Source organism: Balaenoptera ricei, chromosome 2, assembly GCF_028023285.1.
Source record: "Balaenoptera ricei isolate mBalRic1 chromosome 2, mBalRic1.hap2, whole genome shotgun sequence".
NCBI classification, from domain to species: Eukaryota; Metazoa; Chordata; class Mammalia; order Artiodactyla; family Balaenopteridae; genus Balaenoptera; species Balaenoptera ricei.
This window is the reverse complement of record NC_082640.1, coordinates 175,349,171-175,370,020: the sequence shown is the minus strand read 5'-3', so window position 1 is coordinate 175,370,020 and position 20,850 is coordinate 175,349,171. Positions and strand designations below refer to the sequence as shown.

The window sequence follows — 20,850 nt, the reverse complement described above, 5'->3', positions numbered from 1 at the left end:
AGCTGTTACATGAGGCTTCTTTTTCAAGTGTAACTCTCCCTAGTGCCATTCAGAAATTCTTAATATGATTCATAGATCCCTCTGGAAGAAGGCTCTTTTTTGAAATGGTTAATTGCTATGAAAGTGTATGTGTTTATTTATAGTCAGTAATTTCGAAAAGATACCTTAGACCCTTTAAATATTATACCATGCATATTGTAGGATACAGGGTATTTGTACTACAGTAAATATAAAGTGGTCTCAGTATTGTAATTGTAGTGTCTTGCTGAGATTACATCTTAGTAAAAACTGTTGAACTGTTTATTAAACTTACTATCATTAAAAAACCAAAAATTGGTATGAAATGATTAAAAGGGTGGTAGGTGGTAGGAGCAGCTTGCTTCTTGAACTTTGGTAAAAGTTAAAAAACCTCTGTCCAGGTAAATGCTCACATATTACAAATTTAGCCAATAATTTCAGGGGCATCATGGGCCTCAAGTGCCCCAGGTAAAGAACACCCGATACTGAAAATTAGAGAGGAGGAGCTATGTTTATTAATCATCCTCCTAACATGCCCTTGTTATTGAATACTCAAGACTCCCTCTTTGAGTGTTTTGACTAGAGCATAAAATGTAACTTAATGTGCAAGCAAAGGATTGACATAATGTTTAGTTTGTATCTTTTGATATATTTAGATTGTGTGCTCAATTTGTAGTGCTTTTCATATATTGGTTCAACTTCTCCTTAAGGAGAACGTTGTTTTTATTTTATAGATTGGATAAAGTGAAGTGCAAAAAGGCATTGGAAATTACTGACATCAGTGTTGCAAAAAGTTAAAAATGAGTACTGTTCTCAATTCCCTATTGCTTTGTTCATTTGCCTTATACTTTGAAGTAGTTTGTGATAATATATGTTAATCATTCAGACTTCTTTTCTCTCAAGGACACTTTGATTGTGTGGTCTGAAGCAGAAAATTATGACTTGGCCCTTAGCTTTCAAGAAAAAGCTGGATGTGATGAAATTTGGGAGAAAATATGTCAGGTAATTTTAAAAATCAGAAAATCAACATGCTTTCTTTTTAAGCATTTTGTTTTTTGCTGTGCTTTATGCTAATGCCCCAAATTTTAAATAGAGACACATTTCATATAGATCTTCTAAATTCACTGCTGTCTGTGAAAAGCTTGATTTATAGGAAAGTACAGTTTATTGACATTAATCTACCCAGCCCAGACCTTTTCTGAACTCCAGAGTTTTACATCCAGCTACCTTTGAGAGCTCCTCCATGAGTGCTAACTAGCATCTCAAATTTAATAGTCTAAAACTGAACATAATCTCACAGAGATTTGTTCATTCTCCTAGCTATCTCTCTTATCTCAGTAAATGCCACCCAGTTGCTGAAGCCAGAAACGTGTTTATCCTTCCTTCATCCTCTATATCCATTCAGTCCCTCAATTGTAAGTCTTAAATGCATTCACTTATCTTCATTTTCATTGCTATTAGTTTACTAAGCCACCATCATTGCTTGCCTGGTTTATTGCCTTCATCCTAAATCTGTACCACAGCTGGAGTGATCTTTTTAAAAATGCAAGTCTGATCATGTTACCCCTTGTTCAGTAACTTCTTGTGGCTCTTGACTATCTCTTCAACGTCATCATGCATGTTCTCAATTGATTCTGGAATTCCCTAGTGGTTCTAGTACCTCAGTCTAGTGATAAAATCTCCACAGTCTTTTGAGAATGGTCATTTTTTATGCGCTCTGATGGCTGAAGCCACTGGTTCTTGTTATGGACTTATTTAGACCATTACATCCTAAGGACACTTTCTCTATCTTCATGTTTATTTTATCTGGAGAATAAATAACTTACAGGAGATTCTTTAATTCATTGGTTCTCAAGGTGTGGTCCTCAGACCAGCAGGATGAGCATGACCTGGGATCTGATAGAAATGCAAATTCTGAGACCCCCCCATCCCAGATCTGCTGAATCAGAAACTATGAGTAGGTACCAGTAATTCTATTTTAACAAGCCCTCTAGGTCAGATTTTCTCTGTAAAGGGCAAGATGGTAAATATTTTAGGGTTTGTAGACCATACAATTTAACAGCTATTCTGTTCTGCTGTTGTACTGTGAAAGTAGCCATAGATAACACATAAATAAATGGACATCATTCTCTTCCAGTAAAATTTTATTTACAAAAACAGGTGGTGGGCCAGGTTTGGCTTGTTTGTCAACGCCTGCTTCAGGTGATTCTGATGCACCCTGAAGTTTTAAGAGCCACTGCCTTAAGAGAAGCCACAGTGCTCTTGAGGCACAGTTTCTCCTTAACTTGCAGAATTTATTTCTGCTATATAATTCTACTCAGCTGTGTTTTTCATAAATTAACCTGCCTGTTAAGCTGTCCCTTTCCTTCTCTTAACATGTGAAAAACTAACATTTGTATTTATGCTTTCTTCATGTTTTCTTTGCTTTCTGTCTCATACAGTTGTTTTTACAGCATGTTCCTCTAGATTTTTGTCATGTGGAGTTCTTCCATAGAAAGAGAAGAGATTAATGAGCTCAGGGTGGTGCTGAAAGCACCCGTTATTCAGACAAATCTTGTTCTCTTTCACCTTTCTAAGATGAACAGTCCCACCCTGGACACAATCTTTTATTAGGTCAATATTTAACTCAGACCTGGACTCAATCTGTTACTGTCATGCCTGGCTCTCCTTTAAAATTGTCAGAGCTTTATTATACTTTTCCTTAGTCTGTAACACTATAAATTTTTCCGTCATTTTCTCTTGGGGCACAAGTAGTAGTACTTGTATACTTTTCTCTACAATAACGTTCCTGGGAATCACTGCCTGCTTTGTTGTTCCTTTCTGATCTTCCCCTCCCAACTTTTACATAGTTTATGTTCAAGATGTCATTTCTCAATGACTCTTATGATCCTGTCTGTACTTCTCAATTAATTTCTGGATCCTGGCTTATTTTGGGGAATTTACTATATTTTGTTCTCTGAGATCTTATATGTTTCTCTGTTTCTTGAACTCATTATTTTTTGATCTAGAAACATCTAAAAAATCTCCCCATTTTCTAGTACTCTCCTTGAGAGCAGTTATGTCTGGGTGCATCTCTTTTTCCTTTTTATATCTTTATGATCTTCACATTCTCACTTTCTTCATATCTGTCCAGATTGACTTCTGAGATTTATCCTTTCTCATAAGTAAAGCTCTCTCTTCTAGCTTAGTCTATTTTCCTTTTTAAATTTTCATTCTTCTATTGCTTCTCTTCTGAAAGTAAGACTGAAACATATTTGTCAGATTATTACAGTTTCACCATGTTTCCCTGAGCAGATCAAATTCCTAAACACAGGTCTTTTTGATTACCTGTTCAGCCTTTGTATTTGCAAGTTAACTCCAGAAGATGGCATTTTTCATTATAATAAGGGCTCTCATCCCTTATCATTGGTTTTGTAAACAAACCCCTACCATTTTTCTATAGGTAGAGCCATAGCTTGAATACTAGGAGTCTAAAGCTGTGATGAAATCTTATGTAATTTTAAAAAATCCAGGGCCAACTTGAGACCATGCCAGGTAAGAGTTGTGAATGTGCCTAGCCTCCTTTTAGTGGTGCTGCCCACTGGGTTAAGGTCAAGACGGTGTTGCCTTGCAGCATTTTTCTAGACTTAGTCCAGGACTTCTTCCCTTCTAGTATTCATCAACATCTCTTAACCATGCTAAGCAATTTAAGTTTGTTGGTCATTTCATATAAGGCCTAATTTTTCCATCCCTTTGCCATTCAGCTTGGCCTTTTGGGCTGGTTTAGTGGCAGTGTCTCAAATTACAGGGCCAAGATAGCAAAACTCATTTCATTCCAAAATACGTCTTTGACCTTTTGTAAAAATTTTCTTTTACCTTAAAATGTATTTAATTGTGAAGACTTATAAGTTATCTTTTTATAATTAGAGCCCCTACACTGACATAAAGTTGGGGTTTATGACAAACTTTAGAGCTTCTAGGGGATCATGAGAGGTATAGGTTTGGGTATGTAGAAAGGAGAACTTCCATGGTTTGGTTACTTTAAGCAGGTATTCTTAGGGGATAGCTCTACTACACATAGGTTGCAGTTACTTTTTATGTGGTTTTATTTTTGTGTGGGTGCACTTGTTTCCCACTCAGTTTTTCTTAATCATCATTTTGGGCTACCAACCAGCGTTTTCATACCAAATCAGTGACCTACTTTGGTCCAAAGCCAGTTTGTAAATGCTCTTGGCCCTTGGTTTCTAAATTAACTGATATTAAATATTTTTCTTATTGCTTACAATTACATATATTTTCTATGGTCACAGCATTTGTTTGAATTTTACTTAAACTTTGAAGAGTTTGGTGGCTCTACCAGAGCACAGTGCTAGGAGTATTTCTGAGATTTGCCCTGGTCTGTTGGAAAAGAGGGCCATGGATATAAAATGTGAGTGGATGTTTTACCATCAGGCCTCTATATATTATGCGTCTGCAGGGCACTCTAAGTCACAGTCACAGTTAGTTTAGTGGATCTTTAGAATGTTTCCGTTGCTGGTAAACCTTGTACTTACAAGAAAGCTCATTCCATTTCTGAACTTTGAACTTTCTTCCTTAAAATCGAAAGTGTATGTTATTTGTAGAAATGTGTTTAGAAAAGTAGGCAATTGTGTCGAGCTTTGTTTTTTTTTTAACATCTTTATTGGAATATAAATTGCTTTACAATGGTGTGTTAGTTTCTGCTGTATCACCGTGAATCAGCTATACATATATCCCCATATCCCCTCCCTCTTGCATCTCGCTCCCACACTACCTATCCCACCCCTCTAGGTGGTCACAAAGCACCGGTGTCAAGTTTGAAGACTTAAAGTTTGTCTAGTCTTAAACTTGAAAATTATCATTATAGTTTTCTTATAACATCTCTTGTATCTAAGAATATCATTTAGATTTGCTTTGATTATATTTTGTCAGCTATCATAAATCTTGTTTACTAGGTTCAAGGAAAGGACCCATCAGTGGACATCACTCAGGACCTTGTAGATGAGTCTGAAGAGGAGCGTTTTGATGATATGTCATCGCCAGGTTTAGAATTGCCATCTTGTGAATTAAGTCGCCTTGAGGAAATTGCAGAACTTGTGGCATCATCTTTACCTTCCCCCCTGCGTCGTGAAAAACTTGCACTAGCACTGGAAAATGAGGGTTACATTAAAAAGCTCTTAGAGCTTTTTCATGTGTGTGAGGATTTGGAAAATATTGAAGGACTGCACCACTTGTATGAAATTATCAAAGGCATCTTCCTCTTGAATCGAACTGCTCTTTTTGAAGTTATGTTCTCTGAGGAATGTATAATGGACGTCATTGGATGCTTAGAATATGATCCTGCTTTATCACAACCACGAAAACATAGGGAATTTCTAACAAAGACAGCCAAATTTAAAGAAGTGATTCCCATATCAGATCCTGAGCTGAAACAAAAAATTCATCAGACATACAGAGTTCAGTATATACAAGACATGGTTCTACCTACCCCTTCAGTCTTTGAAGAAAATATGTTATCAACACTTCACTCTTTTATCTTTTTCAATAAGGTAGAAATTGTTGGTATGTTACAGGTGAGTTAGATCATTCTTGTTTTTCCTACTTAAAAAGATACTGATTGCCTTCAGCAGAAATAATTTTCTGTTCCTTTTAGGCATCCAAATTGAATTTTAATTTTTGTCTAAAGGTATGTATTTTGGTGATACTACAAGAGATTATAATATATAATACTGTGGGACCAGAAGGTTGTGTTGGATTAGGTATGATAAATGTAATTTTTTTAAAAAAAATCTAGCTTGAAGAAATTATAGGAAAAGGATCTTAATGAAATGCTTGAATGTGGAATTTTAGGGATATTAATCTATCAGTTATGCATAGAACAGAATAGATTGGAAGCGGAAAGAAAAAGAAGCCAAGAAATATGTCATTATTATAGAATACAAATTCTATAGCATTTATAGAACTCCCAGGTAATTATTTATTAGAGGTACAGCAGATGTTGGCAAGTTATAGCTGCATGTCTCCCTACCAGAAGGCATGCTTTTGTGAGAGTGTGGGGAGGTTAGGCTTGAGTATGAGTTTCAGCTCTGCCTGTCACTTAATAGCTATGTGGCTTGGGCAACTTTCTTAATCTCTTAAAGCTTCAGCTTCCTGATCTTAAATTGGTGATATTAGTACCTACCCTATAAGGTCATCTGAAGATTAAATCAGATGCATGCTTATAAAGCATTGAACATGATACAAGACTCTTGAGTATTATTTTAAAGTATCTATTAATAATTGCCTATTAAACTCCAAATTTTCTTTTTATAGTATGCCCAGTCTCTCAGGTGTGGTGTGTTAGGGTGCTTGCATCAGAACTGCCTAGGATGCATCCTGGATTCTGCACATAACACACAATCCAAATGTCTGAGCTGGCCGGTAATCTGCATTTGTAAATACTCCCAAAGTCAGAGAATCTCTCAGTAAATTATCCCATGGTGCATGAATTAGTCTAGTCCAGTTGAAATATAAGTTTGCATAGTGCAAAGATTTGTGAGTCACACACTTCCTGTGTGTTTTGTTTCTTTATGCCCAAGATATTGTAATAATAACAGCTATGTGATATGATTTGAAAGCTATTGTAAGACCTTACCTCAGATCTACAAATAAAATAATTATTTGAAACCTGGATTTGAATTTAAAAAAAAGAGGCAAATAAATGTCAGAGCTGCTTGGTAGCACATGTTATGAGTAAAACAGTAAATTTAATTTTTGTCTGTTCCTTTTTAGAAAATTGCTGTATTTTCAGTGACCCTGGTTTTATCACCGTAATATATATATATATGAATTTAGATAGAAAAGTCAATTTTACCAAAACTGCTTTCCTGAAGCTAATGATTAAGTTCAGTTCACGTTGATTAATTTGACATGTTTTCCATTCATTTAAGACAGACAAATAATATAGGCAATACAGTCTGGTAAGTACAACAGTATTCCTTGACATAGTGTATTGTGATTGATAATGAAAGAAGGGTGTTCTGGTACCAATTTTCATTTGTTCTTTGCTAAGGAACCTAGTTCTTGCTAGCTACCAAATAGATCCTCTGCTCTGGTCTAGTTTTGATTCCTGGTTTCCTTGGATAGTCCTAAGCACTACTGGTCCTTTTCTTTAGCTCCACATGGTTCTCATTTTGTTATACAGGGATTTGTCACTTCTTTGTTTTCTTGGTCTTCAGACCTGTAAAATGCCAGTTTTACTCATTAAGTATGAATAATTTCAAATTGTTAAGTCTTTGTTTCCCTACAATATGCTCTGTAAAATGCAGGCTGCCAATGCTGTAGGTCTTTCTGTTTCTCTTGATGCTGAGCATTTATATTCAAAGTGCTGCTATGAAGGAAGGAGAGTTTTACAAATTTTTTGACAAGGAGTAATTAAAGCAGGTTCTTACCCACCTTGTACACAGTCATAACCCTTACTGTTGACTGATTCTTTGTAATACTGTTGAACCTTCTTAATTCTCTGTACTTCGCAGCAGTTCAGAGACTCTTTTTTAATCATTTGATTTCCATTTGGTGGGATATATTATGTCTGAGATGGATCTTGATATTGGATGCCATTTGAGGTGTGGCCTATTTGTACACTGCAGAAAAAGTAAAGGTGGGAATAGCCAAACTAATTTAGTGTCACAGACAGTGTTTCTTGAGCACCTGCAGCAGTGAATAAGGGGTTTATAAACTAGTGGGAGATACACACATACATACGTACATACACATATACATGTATATATATACACACACAAACACTATATATATATATACACACACACGCATACATATATACATTTAGGCTTAGGCATGTCTGTAGGGCATGTAGTGTTGAATTTATTTCTACTAGCTGAGATAGTATGGAATTAAAATAAAACAAAATCTTAACTAAAAATAGTGACAAAAAATTGAACAGGCAATCAGGAAGGCTCTACCAACCTACCTGCTAACTGATTGGGCTTTGGGTAAATTTCTTAATCTGTCTCAATTATAAAATAAGGAGGTAAGATAACATAACATATGAGGTTATTTCCAAGTTCTGTACTCTAACTTTTACATGCCCAGATGAGTATCCTCTGAGAGTATCTTTTGAATCATTTCCAAAATAATTTAATACATTTTAATTTAATATAGAGTAATTTAATAATGTATTAAATTATTTTGTATGTCTGTAGGTGGATAGCTTCAAATAATAGATGTTTCTTTAAAAGTTCTGAATTGAGCTTTTTATATAATTGAATCATTTCTGTTTTTAAAACATGAAGGAAGTTTTATCTTTGAGTGATTGTAGAACCTTAACTTCTAAAGTTAAGATTATGAAACCCTATGAAAATCACGGGTCTACAGACCATGTTTGTTTTTGTAATAAAGTTTTATCTGAACACAGCCATACTTGTTCATTGACATTGCCTATGGCTGCTTCCTACTATAACGGCAGAATTGAGTAGCTGTGGTAGAGTCCGCAAAGCCTAAAATGTTTATAATGTGGCCCTTAACTAGACTTAGGAAATAGAGCCTTGCCGAAATATAAAGGATAATCTTTCTGTATAAATCCCCAATTTATCCTTTAATAGTTTTTTCCTTCTCTTTTAAAAAACAGCATTGCCAATACCATCTTCCCCTTTTCCAGTTGTTGCAATTTATATCTTCTGTATTAGCGTCTTGAGAATATATTATACTCTTACTATTAGCATAATTAATTTATCCTTTGATTTCACAGGAAGATGAAAAATTTCTGACAGATTTGTTTGCACAGCTAACAGATGAAGCAACAGATGAGGAAAAAAGACAGGAATTGGTAAGAAATTTGATATTATGGAGGGCATGAAGCTAAAACAACACACCTTTTATATTCACTTATCCTTTTGCCTAATTTCAGGTTAACTTTTTAAAAGAATTTTGTGCGTTCTCCCAAACGCTACAACCTCAAAACAGAGATGCTTTTTTCAAGACTTTGTCAAACATGGGTATATTACCAGCTTTAGAAGTCATCCTTGTAAGTTTGTTTCTCCTTATACTTAATTACCATCATATTTTTAATCCACAAAATAGTATATTTTTTAATGTAGCATGCAACTGTTTGATTATAGCCAATATTTAATATCAGTTGTGTATTACATAAAGTTAAAAAGCTATAAAATTCTAGTATTAGAGAGTCCTTGCAGAGAGTACTGAAAGGACAGAGGAATTTTCCATATTTTTAATATCAATAATTTGTTAACTTTGCAGCCTATTAGTTGAAATGTTAAAGTAGAAAAAAAACAGGAATAAAAGTAAGTATAACTTTATCCATAGAACAAGAATTTTACATAAGCAGAGTTTCCTTGAACTCTCTTTTTATTCAAATGTTTTCTTATAATTTGTTAGGTTTTGGATTTATATAGCTGCAAGTTCCATATTTTTATTATTATAGGAGAAATAAGTGCTTTTTATCTGCAGGGCATGGATGATACACAGGTGCGAAGTGCTGCTACTGATATATTCTCATACTTGGTTGAATATAATCCATCCATGGTACGAGAGTTTGTCATGCAGGAGGCACAACAGAATGATGATGTAAGTAAGAAGTTAACAGAGCAAAAAATAACCAGCAAGGTAAATATTATTTGCACTAACAGTAAGTATTTATACATGGGAAGCTATAACTGTATTTATTATTCATTTCTTAAAGATTTAAATAGTTGATGTTTGAGAAAAGTATAGCCATAATATCATGGCTTATTCTTCCCCTAACTGGCTCCTGTCTCAGTTTATAAATTGTCTTACAGCAGTTACTTGTTAATGCTCAACTTAAATTTCTTTAAAAATTTTTGAGATTGTTTCTTAATTCAGAAGTTAATGTGCTATGTTGTGTTGTTTAAATCATTTAATCAATAAATTGTTCTATATGTGGAATTATGAATAACTTACCTAGGAAAACATTGGCTTTGCTAGGGTTAGAGTCTCAAAATCATCAAGAATGATGAAGCACATTCCTTTGGAAAGTGTTTAGGGTGCTTTCTTTACTGCCTAACCATAGGGAACAAGCTGTTGTGTTGTGTGTACACATACACACACACACACACACACACACACACTCACACTCACTCACTCACTCACTCACTTACCCACCCATCAGTTTCAGAGTCAGTGAGAGAATGTATCCTGGTGATGTGAAAGGTTCTCCCAGAGTCTGTGGTACATGGCATATGTGGAAGCCGTAAATGTGTGTGCTCTGTTTTCTTTTCAGATAATTAAACCTATCATCCTGATTTTTTATTTTCTCTTTCCCCCATAAAATCTCGGAAGTAACTTTTTACTTAAGAACAAACTAAGATATTCTGCCCTCAAACAGAGGGGGTAAAAAGACAACCTCTTAGAAAAAAATATATGTAGAATTCCAGCTTATCATATTTTTACAAAATGAGAAAATAGACTTTTTAAAGAGATCGTAATATGTTGTGATGTCAAAATGAAGTGGAATGCCTAGTAACTTCTATATTTAACACTTGTTTAAAAAATTGTAATGTCAGGGTAGGTGCAGGAAGTGCCAGTTTGAACTGTTGAATATTATGTCACATTTTGCTTTTATAAAACAGTCCTATCTTGAAAACCAAAAAATATATATATATTAAAAATAAAGGCTATTCTTGTTGGCGCTGTAACCCACTAGTTGAACATACATTGATGTACTTCATTCCTATGCAGTAGTCTTCTTGATTCCCAGTCTTGATTGTTATTTCCATGTATGTCTGCATTTTCTCTGTCTATCCTACCATTGCATATATAGGCAAGAGCAGGGATTTTTCTCACTGAATGCCTCTCAAATTTTCCTCTTCAGCCAGGAAAACCAGTCATAGTAGAGCATCAGGAAAACTAAGTCAATTTTGTATGTCATTTGGAATATCTATAATATACTTGTTCTCCTGTGTGCTCTCTAAATAACGTAATCTTGTTTGCCCCAATTTCAGACATTCAGGTACCAACTAATTTTTTCTTAAATTTATTTTAAATGGAAACTTTATATCATTTCCATAAATGGAGAATAGATGCAGTTATCATCTGCCATAAATAGAAGGAATCTATAAAAATGCAGTGAAAGAACAGTGTTATAAATTCTAGCTAAACATTCTTACTGTTAAAGCCCATTAGCTTTCTTCAGAAGGGAGATTTTGTTATCCAGAGGTGTAAAAGATCTGTTAGCACCAAACTGAAACTTTGTTTTTATTTTAATCGGGATTTAAAGATAAATCCCCTTGATTAAAGATAAATTCTTTTTGGTACTATTTGTGTAATGTGCCTATACCATACTTTTGGAAAACTGCTCTGTATCCATTAAAGAAGTCAGTCAAACATTTCATTTTGTTTGCAGTTAACAAGATATCCATAACTAGGTATAATGCTGTAGCATGTCTCATAGTATATGCTTTTTCCATTCCCTCCTATAATAAGTGATCCTTATTATGTGTATTTTTCTCACCAGGATATTTTGCTCATCAACCTCATTATAGAACATATGATTTGTGATACAGACCCTGAACTTGGAGGAGCAGTCCAGCTTATGGGCCTCCTTCGAACATTAGTTGACCCAGAAAACATGTTAGCTACTGCCAATGTAAGCCACGGGCATTTTTCTCTTTTTCATACTAGTATAATTTTTATTGCTGGTAGGAACCAATGCAGTTAAAGTTCATGGAAGTGTTTTCAATTCCTTAGAAAACAGAAAAGACTGAATTTCTGGGTTTCTTCTATAAGCACTGTATGCATGTCCTTACTGCTCCCTTACTGGCAAATACAACAGAAGACAAACCTAGCAAAGGTAAGATTATACAGGTTGGTAGTTAAGTTCTTTGTTCTTGAATTCTGAAACTCAAAAAGTTGGTGTTAACCTAGAGGTCTACTAATATATTTTCAAAAGAGGTAATTTCAAGGTAAAATTTCTTTTAAAAGTGCTATAATCAGAGGTAATAGAACTGTGAAAGAAGATACTAGAGATAATTTTTTGCTTTCAGAATTTTAAAACAATTTTTTTTATTAAAGCAATATTTGTATTTAGTTTGCATTTACATGTATGAAACAAATAGAAGGAAGAAGCTATTAGAAGATTCATTTTATTTGTACTCCAAGTGTGTAGATACAGAGCAGAGCTTGTGCTTAGTATTAAGCAGTTTTTCTTTGCATTGAGGATTATTCCACGGTAGGATTATTTATTTCTGCATTTTATTCCTTTAGCTTTGTGTGTGTGTGTTTGATTTAGAAAATAGTTTTTGGGTCTTCATTGGGAAATTCCTTATTGAAGCTTTGAGAATAAGTAAGTTATTTTGTCATATGAATTATCAATATAGTATATTTAACTTATGACACCACTTAGAAAAAAAATGTTAAATTTACCTTTTTTAATGACTCTAGAATCAAGTCTTGGAAATGTGATACTAATTTTTCCTGTCTACTTTATTCATAGTAGGTAAAGCTTGAGGCTTCTTTCCAAACCCACATATTCAATTCATCAAACATTTATTGAGAACCCACTGTGTGGAAGGCACTGTGCTATATATATAATCTTTAGGGGTTAAATGGGGGAAATAAAAACAGTGAGTAAAACGGTTTTGGAGGCTTACTGCCTGGTGAGGAAGATAAGCCAGTAATTATAATTCAGCATGGACTCATGTGTAGTAAAAGGAGGCACAAAGCACACGAATCAAAGGAGCAGAGAGAGTAGTTCCATCAAAGCCAGATGATGTGTGGTAGGAGGACCTCCTGTGATACCTGTATATCCGTTGAGGGACATAAGACATGGTAGAGCATTCCTGCCCTTTGGAATAAAACAGATCTAATAGATTTGTATCCCAGTTTGCCTTACTAATAACATTTGACACCTGGGTCTTGTGACACTAATTCTTCACAGAGTTATTTAAATTAAATGTGAAAAAATGGAAAGCACAGTTCTTGGTACATGGTAGGCATTCAATAAATGTTAGTTCCCTTTTCCTTAACTTTAACATATTTGGGTTAATAGAAGGGATTTTACTTGATTGGAATTCGGATTCTTACATTTGGGGAGGAAAAGAATATAAGCCATTAAATATAATTGTGTCTGTTTTGTTTTGTTTAGATGATTTTCAGACTGCCCAGTTGTTGGCACTTGTATTGGAATTGTTAACATTTTGTGTGGAGCACCATACCTACCACATAAAGAACTACATTATTAATAAGGACATTCTCCGGAGAGTGTTAGTTCTTATGGCCTCGAAGCATGCTTTCTTGGCATTATGTAAGTGTTGCTTCTGGTAGAATTACTTACTGTCTGTATATTATTATTGTTATCTTTCGGTCTTATTGCCTGAGAAGAAAAGATCACTGCTTTCAGGAGACCAAGGTTCTAATACTAAACTACACTGATAATGTACTTTTGCCACATTTTGAGCAGGTGATTTTCCTGACTCTTCTTTCTCAATATACAGTAAAGGGGTTAGAGTGTACCTACAAAATGTATTAAAGTATTATTAAAATGGCACCTTAAATCATTTTATTTACCGTATTTATTTATTTTTGACTTTATAGATATAGCATGACAATCACAAATTAGACATTCTTGTGAGACTAGAGTCTCACACTGAGTCATGAAGAATACATTCGTAATTTGGAAAACATAGCTAATAGCACCGAGTTTCCAAAATAACATTTTTTTCTCAGTTACAGAATGCCTAGCACAAATGCCTGCAGATGGTCCATTCATTCATTCCACAAATATTTTTCCCCCAGCTTTACTGAGACATATTTGACATATTACATTGTGTGTACCTCAGATATTTTAGAGAAGGGGTGACAAACCACAGCTGTGGCCAAATCCAGTCCATGGTCTGTTTTTGCACAACCTGCAAAGTGAAAAATAGTTTCTATGTTTTTAAAGCATTGTTCAAAAAAAAAAGCTACAGAGACCGTATGTGGCCCACAAAGCCTTTATGGGAAAGGTTTGTCACCTCTCTTAGAGCAACGGATAGTCTTTTAACAAGGCTGTTCTTAGTTATACATGTTTTTCAAAAGTTGACTTTCACTGTATTCTTAACACCCTAGTTTACAGAAGTAAAACATGTTTCTGAATTAGAAATAGGTTAACCCAGAATATTCTTCATCATGTAGCAGTCAGCCTTCTTTGGTAAGTTGGCACACCAATTTTAGAGTACCCTAGAGGCTCAATAAGAGATGTCTGTTGGTAACTAACTCTTTTTGGCCTTTTGGTTTTTATGGGTAGGTTTGGTTTTGTTGTTGTATAAAGGCATCATAATTAGAGGCCTGAACATATACATCCATTTTTGCTGTCTTTTTTTACTTCATTTTAAATTGTTTTGCTTGGGAATTCCCTGGCGGTCCCCAGTCAGTGGTTAGGACTCTGCACTTTCACTGCCGAGGGCCTGGGTTCATTACCTGGTCGGGGAACTGAGATCCCACAAGCTGTGCAGCGCAGCCAAAAACAATGTTTTGCTTAATTGACTTTTAAAATATCCTTAAATTATGAAAACATTGTTTATAAGGATATTTCTGACATTGATTTATTCTATCAACATTTTATCTTTAAAATGGTTTTCAAAATAGAAAGTCTAATGCATTTTTCTTAGAAGGAAACCTATTAGGGTGACAGTTGTTATGTTGAATTAGTTTTTCAGTCTGGTGTACACACTGCAGTATGAACTGAGAATACATGTGGTCAGATGTTTTTCAGCCAAAAGGAATAGTGCATATAAAGGGCTCTTAAACTCATATTCATTTTCCTTATAAACCTATCATAGCAAAAGTGAGAGTCCCAAAGCAAGTTGAGAGGAAGTTAATAATGAACACTTCTTTGTTCTTTCATGTCAGCATAGAAGGTTTTGTTTGAGTGTGGGAAGGGGAGTTTGAGCAGATGGGACAGAATGGGAAAACTGAATAAATTAATAAATTAATCAGTTTTATTTCAATAAATTTAACACCCACTACCATGTTTTATTGATTCTAAGATATGCATTTATCATCTCTCAAATCAAGGTGAGTCTTAAAACTAATGGCATGTCATTATGATTGGTAGCTTTTTTTCTTTGGATTGTCTTCTTAGTAGTAGAAAGGAAGGTTTTTTGCGATCAGTGGCATCTTACATTTGATGACGTATGATGCATACCTAGTATTAGGAAAAAGATGATTAAGACCTGAAGTCAGTTGTCAAGTGGCTCAGAGTTCATTAGGAGGAGATAGTCTGTAAATACCAAAACAACATCAAAAGCACTATATCGAGGTGTGTTTGGATGTATAGTGGAAATGATTTATTCTCCCTGAATGAGGCAGATCAGGAAAATCTTGCAAAAAGAAGTAAAGTAAGTTGTGTCTTGATCATGGGAGAGTGTGAAATTCTTGGTTGAATACACAATTCAGATGAACAAATGTGAAAGTGTGGTGTGTTAGAGGTTTGGTATAGGTAGAACACATGAGTCTAGTGGGAGAGTGGCAGAAAAGGGAAAGGCCTTTTCTTTAGTCCTTCATCTCATTTTGCTTACAGTATTGCAAAGAAAATGTCTCACAGTTCAGTGAGAACTATGAAGAGAATCATGACAAATTAATGAGTTTATATTGTAGGAAATTAAGCATGCTAGCAAAAATCTTAGTTATGTTTTATTATTGTTAATATTTTCCAAACTAAGTTAGGTTATCATTAATTAAACCTTACTCTTTCTCAAATGATTCTCAGTGTGGCTTTCTTCCCAGGATTAAGAGAATGAGTAGCTTCTGAAAGAAGATGCCAGTCATTAGGAATGCACTCCTTAGGACTGGCTATACAGTAGGAGTTTTTATCAAGGATTTCTAAAAGAACTAAGCATAAATTTGCGGAGATTTAATATCTATTCAGTCTTAGAAAAGAGTACATTAAAATATTAAGTATAGTTTTAGTTTTTTTTTTTAAGGGAGATTTTATAAGTAAATTTAGATGTTGTCCACTTGTAAAGACAAAAGATTGGTTAAATGTACACAGTTTGGGGACTTTGAATTTTTTATATCTGCTGCTTCTTAATTATTATACTTGTATCATATTTAAAGACAATGTAATCAAGTCTGTGAGTGAGAACAGCCATCCTATTTAGTCTTTATAGGTTAGATATGTATGTGTATATACACACAGACACACACACACACAGTTTTATTGTCTTGGCCTTTACCAGATTCTTGGATCTTAAATTGTAGCTTTTTAGCTCATACCTATATGTTGTCTGGCTGTTTTTTAAAATATGGAAATCTATAAGAAGAATGAAGTAAAGAAAAATTTTGTGGTAGATGCTTTTATTCAGCTATCATTAGTTACATATGCGGCAAAAAGTTTCAGACTTACATAAAATGTCATGTTGTGTAAGGTAAAGATGTAGTATTTGTTTTAGAGATGAGTGAAACTAAGCGTAAGAGATTCCTGGCATGTTAATAAAGGTTAGAGATGTGAGTGGAAGCAGAGTGCACTTTTACACTGAAAATCCTACATTTGTGCTAACTTGACCTATCGCAAAAGCTTTCTCTAATCTCCTTCGAGCAACTTGACTTCATTAGAACTCACTGGTAAATTTTTGAAAGTAACTTTATTCAACAGCAAGAATAGTGGCTGGATATTTTTCATGCAAATTTCTTTTTGGGGAGAGGTTTGGGTGGAAATGACACGATTCTTGATATAAATAAATGAGGGCAAATGAAGAGCAAAACAAAGCCCATTAGAATTACCTTCTATCTACCTTAGCAGTTTCTGAACAAAACTGCTCTTGAGGAGATGGCAGTGGTGCCAGCTGCATACTCTGGTCTTAGTGAGTTCTAGGAAGGGAGTTTTCTTTTCACTTACCCGGGAACTGCATGCAGACCACAGGGTTCAATTAGTGTGTGTTATGGTAGGACACAAGTCTTCACAAAGCCTGCAAAGTTGGAGTAACAATTTTTAAAATAACAGCACTTGCCTTAATTACTAAAAGCTTAAAATTTGGCCTATTAGCATGAGCTCTAAAGTATTGATTTTTATTCTAACAAGTGGAACTGCCTAAGTTCCTTTATCAAGTAACATTAAAAAAAAAAAAAAAAACAAGCTCTCAAATCATTGTTTTGGGAAAATAAACCCTTATTAGGCTTTGACTTATCACAAAGAAAGATGATGCTTATTGTTTAAAATGTCTTATTTCACCATGCTTATGTATTTGAAAATACTCAGTAGTTTAAAAAATAAAATGCAATTACTCTTCTATAAACTATTTTGAACTCCCTGCCCAGAGTGTCTCTTTAGTAAGAGACACTGTTAAAGAAGTTGGATTGTTAAGGCAGTTTATAATCAACTGTACCTAATTGGGCATTCACTTGTGGACCTCTTTTCTGCCAACTAAAGAAAAATTGAGCTGCTTTACTCCTCTGCCTTCCTACCCAGAAACCGTGTCAGCATGGTTGCCTGGCTACCTGCTCATGAAGGACTTGATTAATAACAAATTGGCAATTTAACGAGCCACTTCCATGATCTCCAAAGAAACCAAAATACAAACACAATATTTAATCTTGCCAACCGAAGACGATGTGACTGCATGAAGTGAGTATGCTTTTTTGAACTGTTTACAGTAACTGGGGCATTAACTTACTGATAATTCCATTAGGTAAAGAGGGCTTTGTTGAAGTCTAGCTGTCTGAGTATATTTGGATCTTGACGAATGGTGACTTAAGTAACTCCCCATACCTCAAGATGTAAATATACCTTTTAATCTGTAAGTTAAAGCCTAATTAATTGTAAAAAGGAAAACTAGGGAAAAAAAATAAAAAGCATACTCGCTGCAGTAAGCATAGAGGACCACATTTTAAAAACATCCTCTAAATTGATTCCTAAACTCTGGGAAGGCAAATTTTGGGTCATGCAGATTTCTGTGGGTTTATGGCACTTCTACAAACACATCCAAAAACAAATCAATGTAAACACCATTAACCCTGATACAAAATAATAAGAGCGTCCAAAAATAAGGAAGATAAAATTATAGAGTGGATTGCCCTAATAAAACAATGTTTTTTCTATTGTTTTGAAGGTATATACAAAAGGATATATTTGGAATTTTCTCATCTTAAGTAGTATGATAGGTTAATTCATTTATTAGCCCTATCTTAGCTCTAATTTCAGATGTAAAGTACATTTTGGTAATCAGTAACTTATTTCCAGAATTCTTCTGGCTCTCTAAGACTTGTGTTCTATGATGACATACACTGCTTTTAGAATACATTTTTCTGATAACCTTTTTGTAATCCTTATCTTTAGGTTCATACTTCTGGAAGCAGTAACTTATTACTGCATGAAGAACTATGTTTATTTAACAGGTTTTTTTGTAATTCTAAAATTTGAAGATATGGTATGTAATTTGAACAACAATGCCTCTGTGTTTCAGGTGCTCTTCGTTTTAAGAGAAAGATTATTGGATTAAAAGATGAGTTTTACAACCGCTACATAATGAAAAGTTTTTTGTTTGAACCAGTAGTCAAAGCATTTCTCAACAATGGATCCCGCTACAATCTGATGAACTCTGCCATAATAGAAATGTTTGAATTTATTAGAGTGGTAGGTTCTATACTTTTTCGTTAGAATTTTGGTTTTGTTTGAGAAAATCAAATATGCATTGTTGGTATTTTGGTTTATTTGAGATTATTATATTTGGAGAGAATTTTTGAAAGAAAACCAGTGTTACCAAAAGCTTATGAGATTCAATTTGAACTAACAAAAAACAAAATAATCTCTCTCAGCAGCTAGTTTCAGACTATCTCAGGATAGTTTGAAAACTGATTTAACACTGTCACGGTAGTCGTTTTAAGAAAGTAAAATTATGGTTGACATAAGTATTTGGATGTGTTTTTTGTTTGTTTTGTTTTTAACTTTGAGGTTTTTTGAATTTTTCTTGACATTCCTCCATATGTCTCTAAAGAGCAAACTTCATTCTTTAATGATATAGTAGGCTAGTAGTTCTCAAACATTGGTGTGTCTCAGAATTATCTGTGGCATGCTTTTTAAAAATTTCGGTAAAATAAACATAACAAAATTTGCCCTTTTAACCATTTTTTAAAGTGTACAGTTCACTGGCGTTAAGTGTATTCACATTGTTGTGCAATCATCACTGCCATCCATCTCGAGCACTTTTCTGTAGTGTGATTTTAAATATATATGCCTAGGCACCACCCCAGACTTAGCGAATGAGAATCATCTAGGGTAGGACCTGAGCATTTACTTTGGAAAGAGCCATGGATAATTCTGAGGTACACCAAAAGTCAGGGGCTATTGAAGTAGCCAGTATTTGTTATGCCCATTTGCATTTGTTTGTCCCTAAGACTGGATAATAATTTTATGAAATTAAACCATTTTGGGTGGGTTTATGAGTTCACTACAATTAAGCCTCATATTTTGCTAATTTTTCCTATCATTTTTTATTATAATTCTTTTTTATAGGAAGATATAAAATCATTAACTGCTCATGTAATTGAAAATTACTGGAAAGCACTGGAAGATGTAGATTATGTACAAACATTTAAAGGATTGAAACTGAGATTTGAACAACAAAGAGAAAGGCAAGATAATCCCAAACTTGACAGGTAGATTACCACATATTTGAACCTATTCATTCAGTGACAGGTTTATGATGGTAGCTCTTTTTTGCTTGTTTATTATTTAGCTTGGCAGCAGAGGGGAAAATAAACAGATGGAGGTTGTAGTTTTCTCTAATGGTCAATGTAAATGTTTTCCTGACAGTGTTAGGTGGGTATCAGTATGATCTGTAGACTTTTCTCAGGCATATATCAAGTTAGATAATGCAAAAGAAAAAAAGCAAAACACTGATATGGCAATAAGGCTACTTTTGTGTCCGAAGTAAAATCAGAATATTATTGTATTTGCTTTGCTTTAAGGTTACAAATTATTTTAATGCAATCGTGTACATTTTTTTTAAATACCTGAGTTCACATTACTTGTGGTATATTTTAAAATCTGTAAATTAAGACTTAATTCCTAGTGTTAGCAAGTTTAATAACTGATCTGTGACAGTACAATTTTGATAATGGGAATTTTGGTTGCACTAGTTAACACTAGATATGGTGGAGTGTAGTTTTTTGTTATATGCTAGGTAAAATCTGTTTGTTTTTTTTTTCCCACCTTTGTGTGTATAAATCTGTATTATTCCATTTATCTATTAAGACTGTAATTTGGGATAATATTTGAAGACGAAAGTCTTTATATGAGTCTATTAATTCTACTTTCTTCTCTTTACTCATAGTATGCGTTCCATTTTGAGGAATCATAGATATCGAAGAGACGCCAGAACACTAGAAGATGAAGAGGAGATGTGGTTCAACACAGATGAAGATGACATGGAAGATGGAGAAGCTGTCGTGTCTCCATCTGACAAAACTAAGAATGATGATGACATTATGGATCCAATAAGTAAATTCATGGAGAGGAAGAAATGTATGTTGAAAAGATGGGCAAGGAAAAATTGAAGGCTTTCTCACTCTGGGTTTATCCTTTCTTTCTTGACAGAGTGATTAGTATCTACTTTGTGTCACAACAGATATTAAAAGACTCTTGCTTTATAGAGTGTGAATTTAATAGCTCTGTTGGGAAGGTATAGACTAAATTTTCCTAATTTGTCTTGAGTGAGATATTTCAGGAAGGGGAGGAACACTGACTATAATACTGAAGGTCTCCTTCCTTCTCAGTAGTAAAGTCCTGTGGATAAGGATGCTTAGTATTTTGCTAAGCTTTGTTCATAAACTGAATTTCAGTGTCGCTCTCTGGCAAAGGAGTAAGCTAGTTAATTGTGTTTTTAG

General features: G+C 34.3%; 1 protein-coding gene across 2 annotated transcripts in view; it reads left to right on the top strand.

Annotated features, from left to right (window-relative positions):
• The window catches only part of PPP4R3A (protein phosphatase 4 regulatory subunit 3A), a 39,132-nt gene that overhangs the window by 16,236 nt on the left and 2,046 nt on the right, over positions 1 to 20,850 (top strand). The window contains exons 3-13 of one of the 2 annotated variants that reach the window (XM_059914841.1): positions 922 to 1,020; positions 4,971 to 5,588; positions 8,762 to 8,839; positions 8,921 to 9,037; positions 9,481 to 9,597; positions 11,504 to 11,635; positions 11,737 to 11,839; positions 13,133 to 13,291; positions 18,429 to 18,598; positions 19,478 to 19,620; positions 20,298 to 20,488. In XM_059914841.1, coding sequence (XP_059770824.1) covers positions 922 to 1,020; positions 4,971 to 5,588; positions 8,762 to 8,839; positions 8,921 to 9,037; positions 9,481 to 9,597; positions 11,504 to 11,635; positions 11,737 to 11,839; positions 13,133 to 13,291; positions 18,429 to 18,598; positions 19,478 to 19,620; positions 20,298 to 20,488 — 1,927 coding nt within the window. Of the gene's footprint in view, positions 1 to 921; positions 1,021 to 4,970; positions 5,589 to 8,761; positions 8,840 to 8,920; positions 9,038 to 9,480; positions 9,637 to 11,503; positions 11,636 to 11,736; positions 11,840 to 13,132; positions 13,292 to 18,428; positions 18,599 to 19,477; positions 19,621 to 20,297; positions 20,489 to 20,850 lie in introns of both variants that reach the window. The other variant, XM_059914840.1, reaches the window with a different exon arrangement.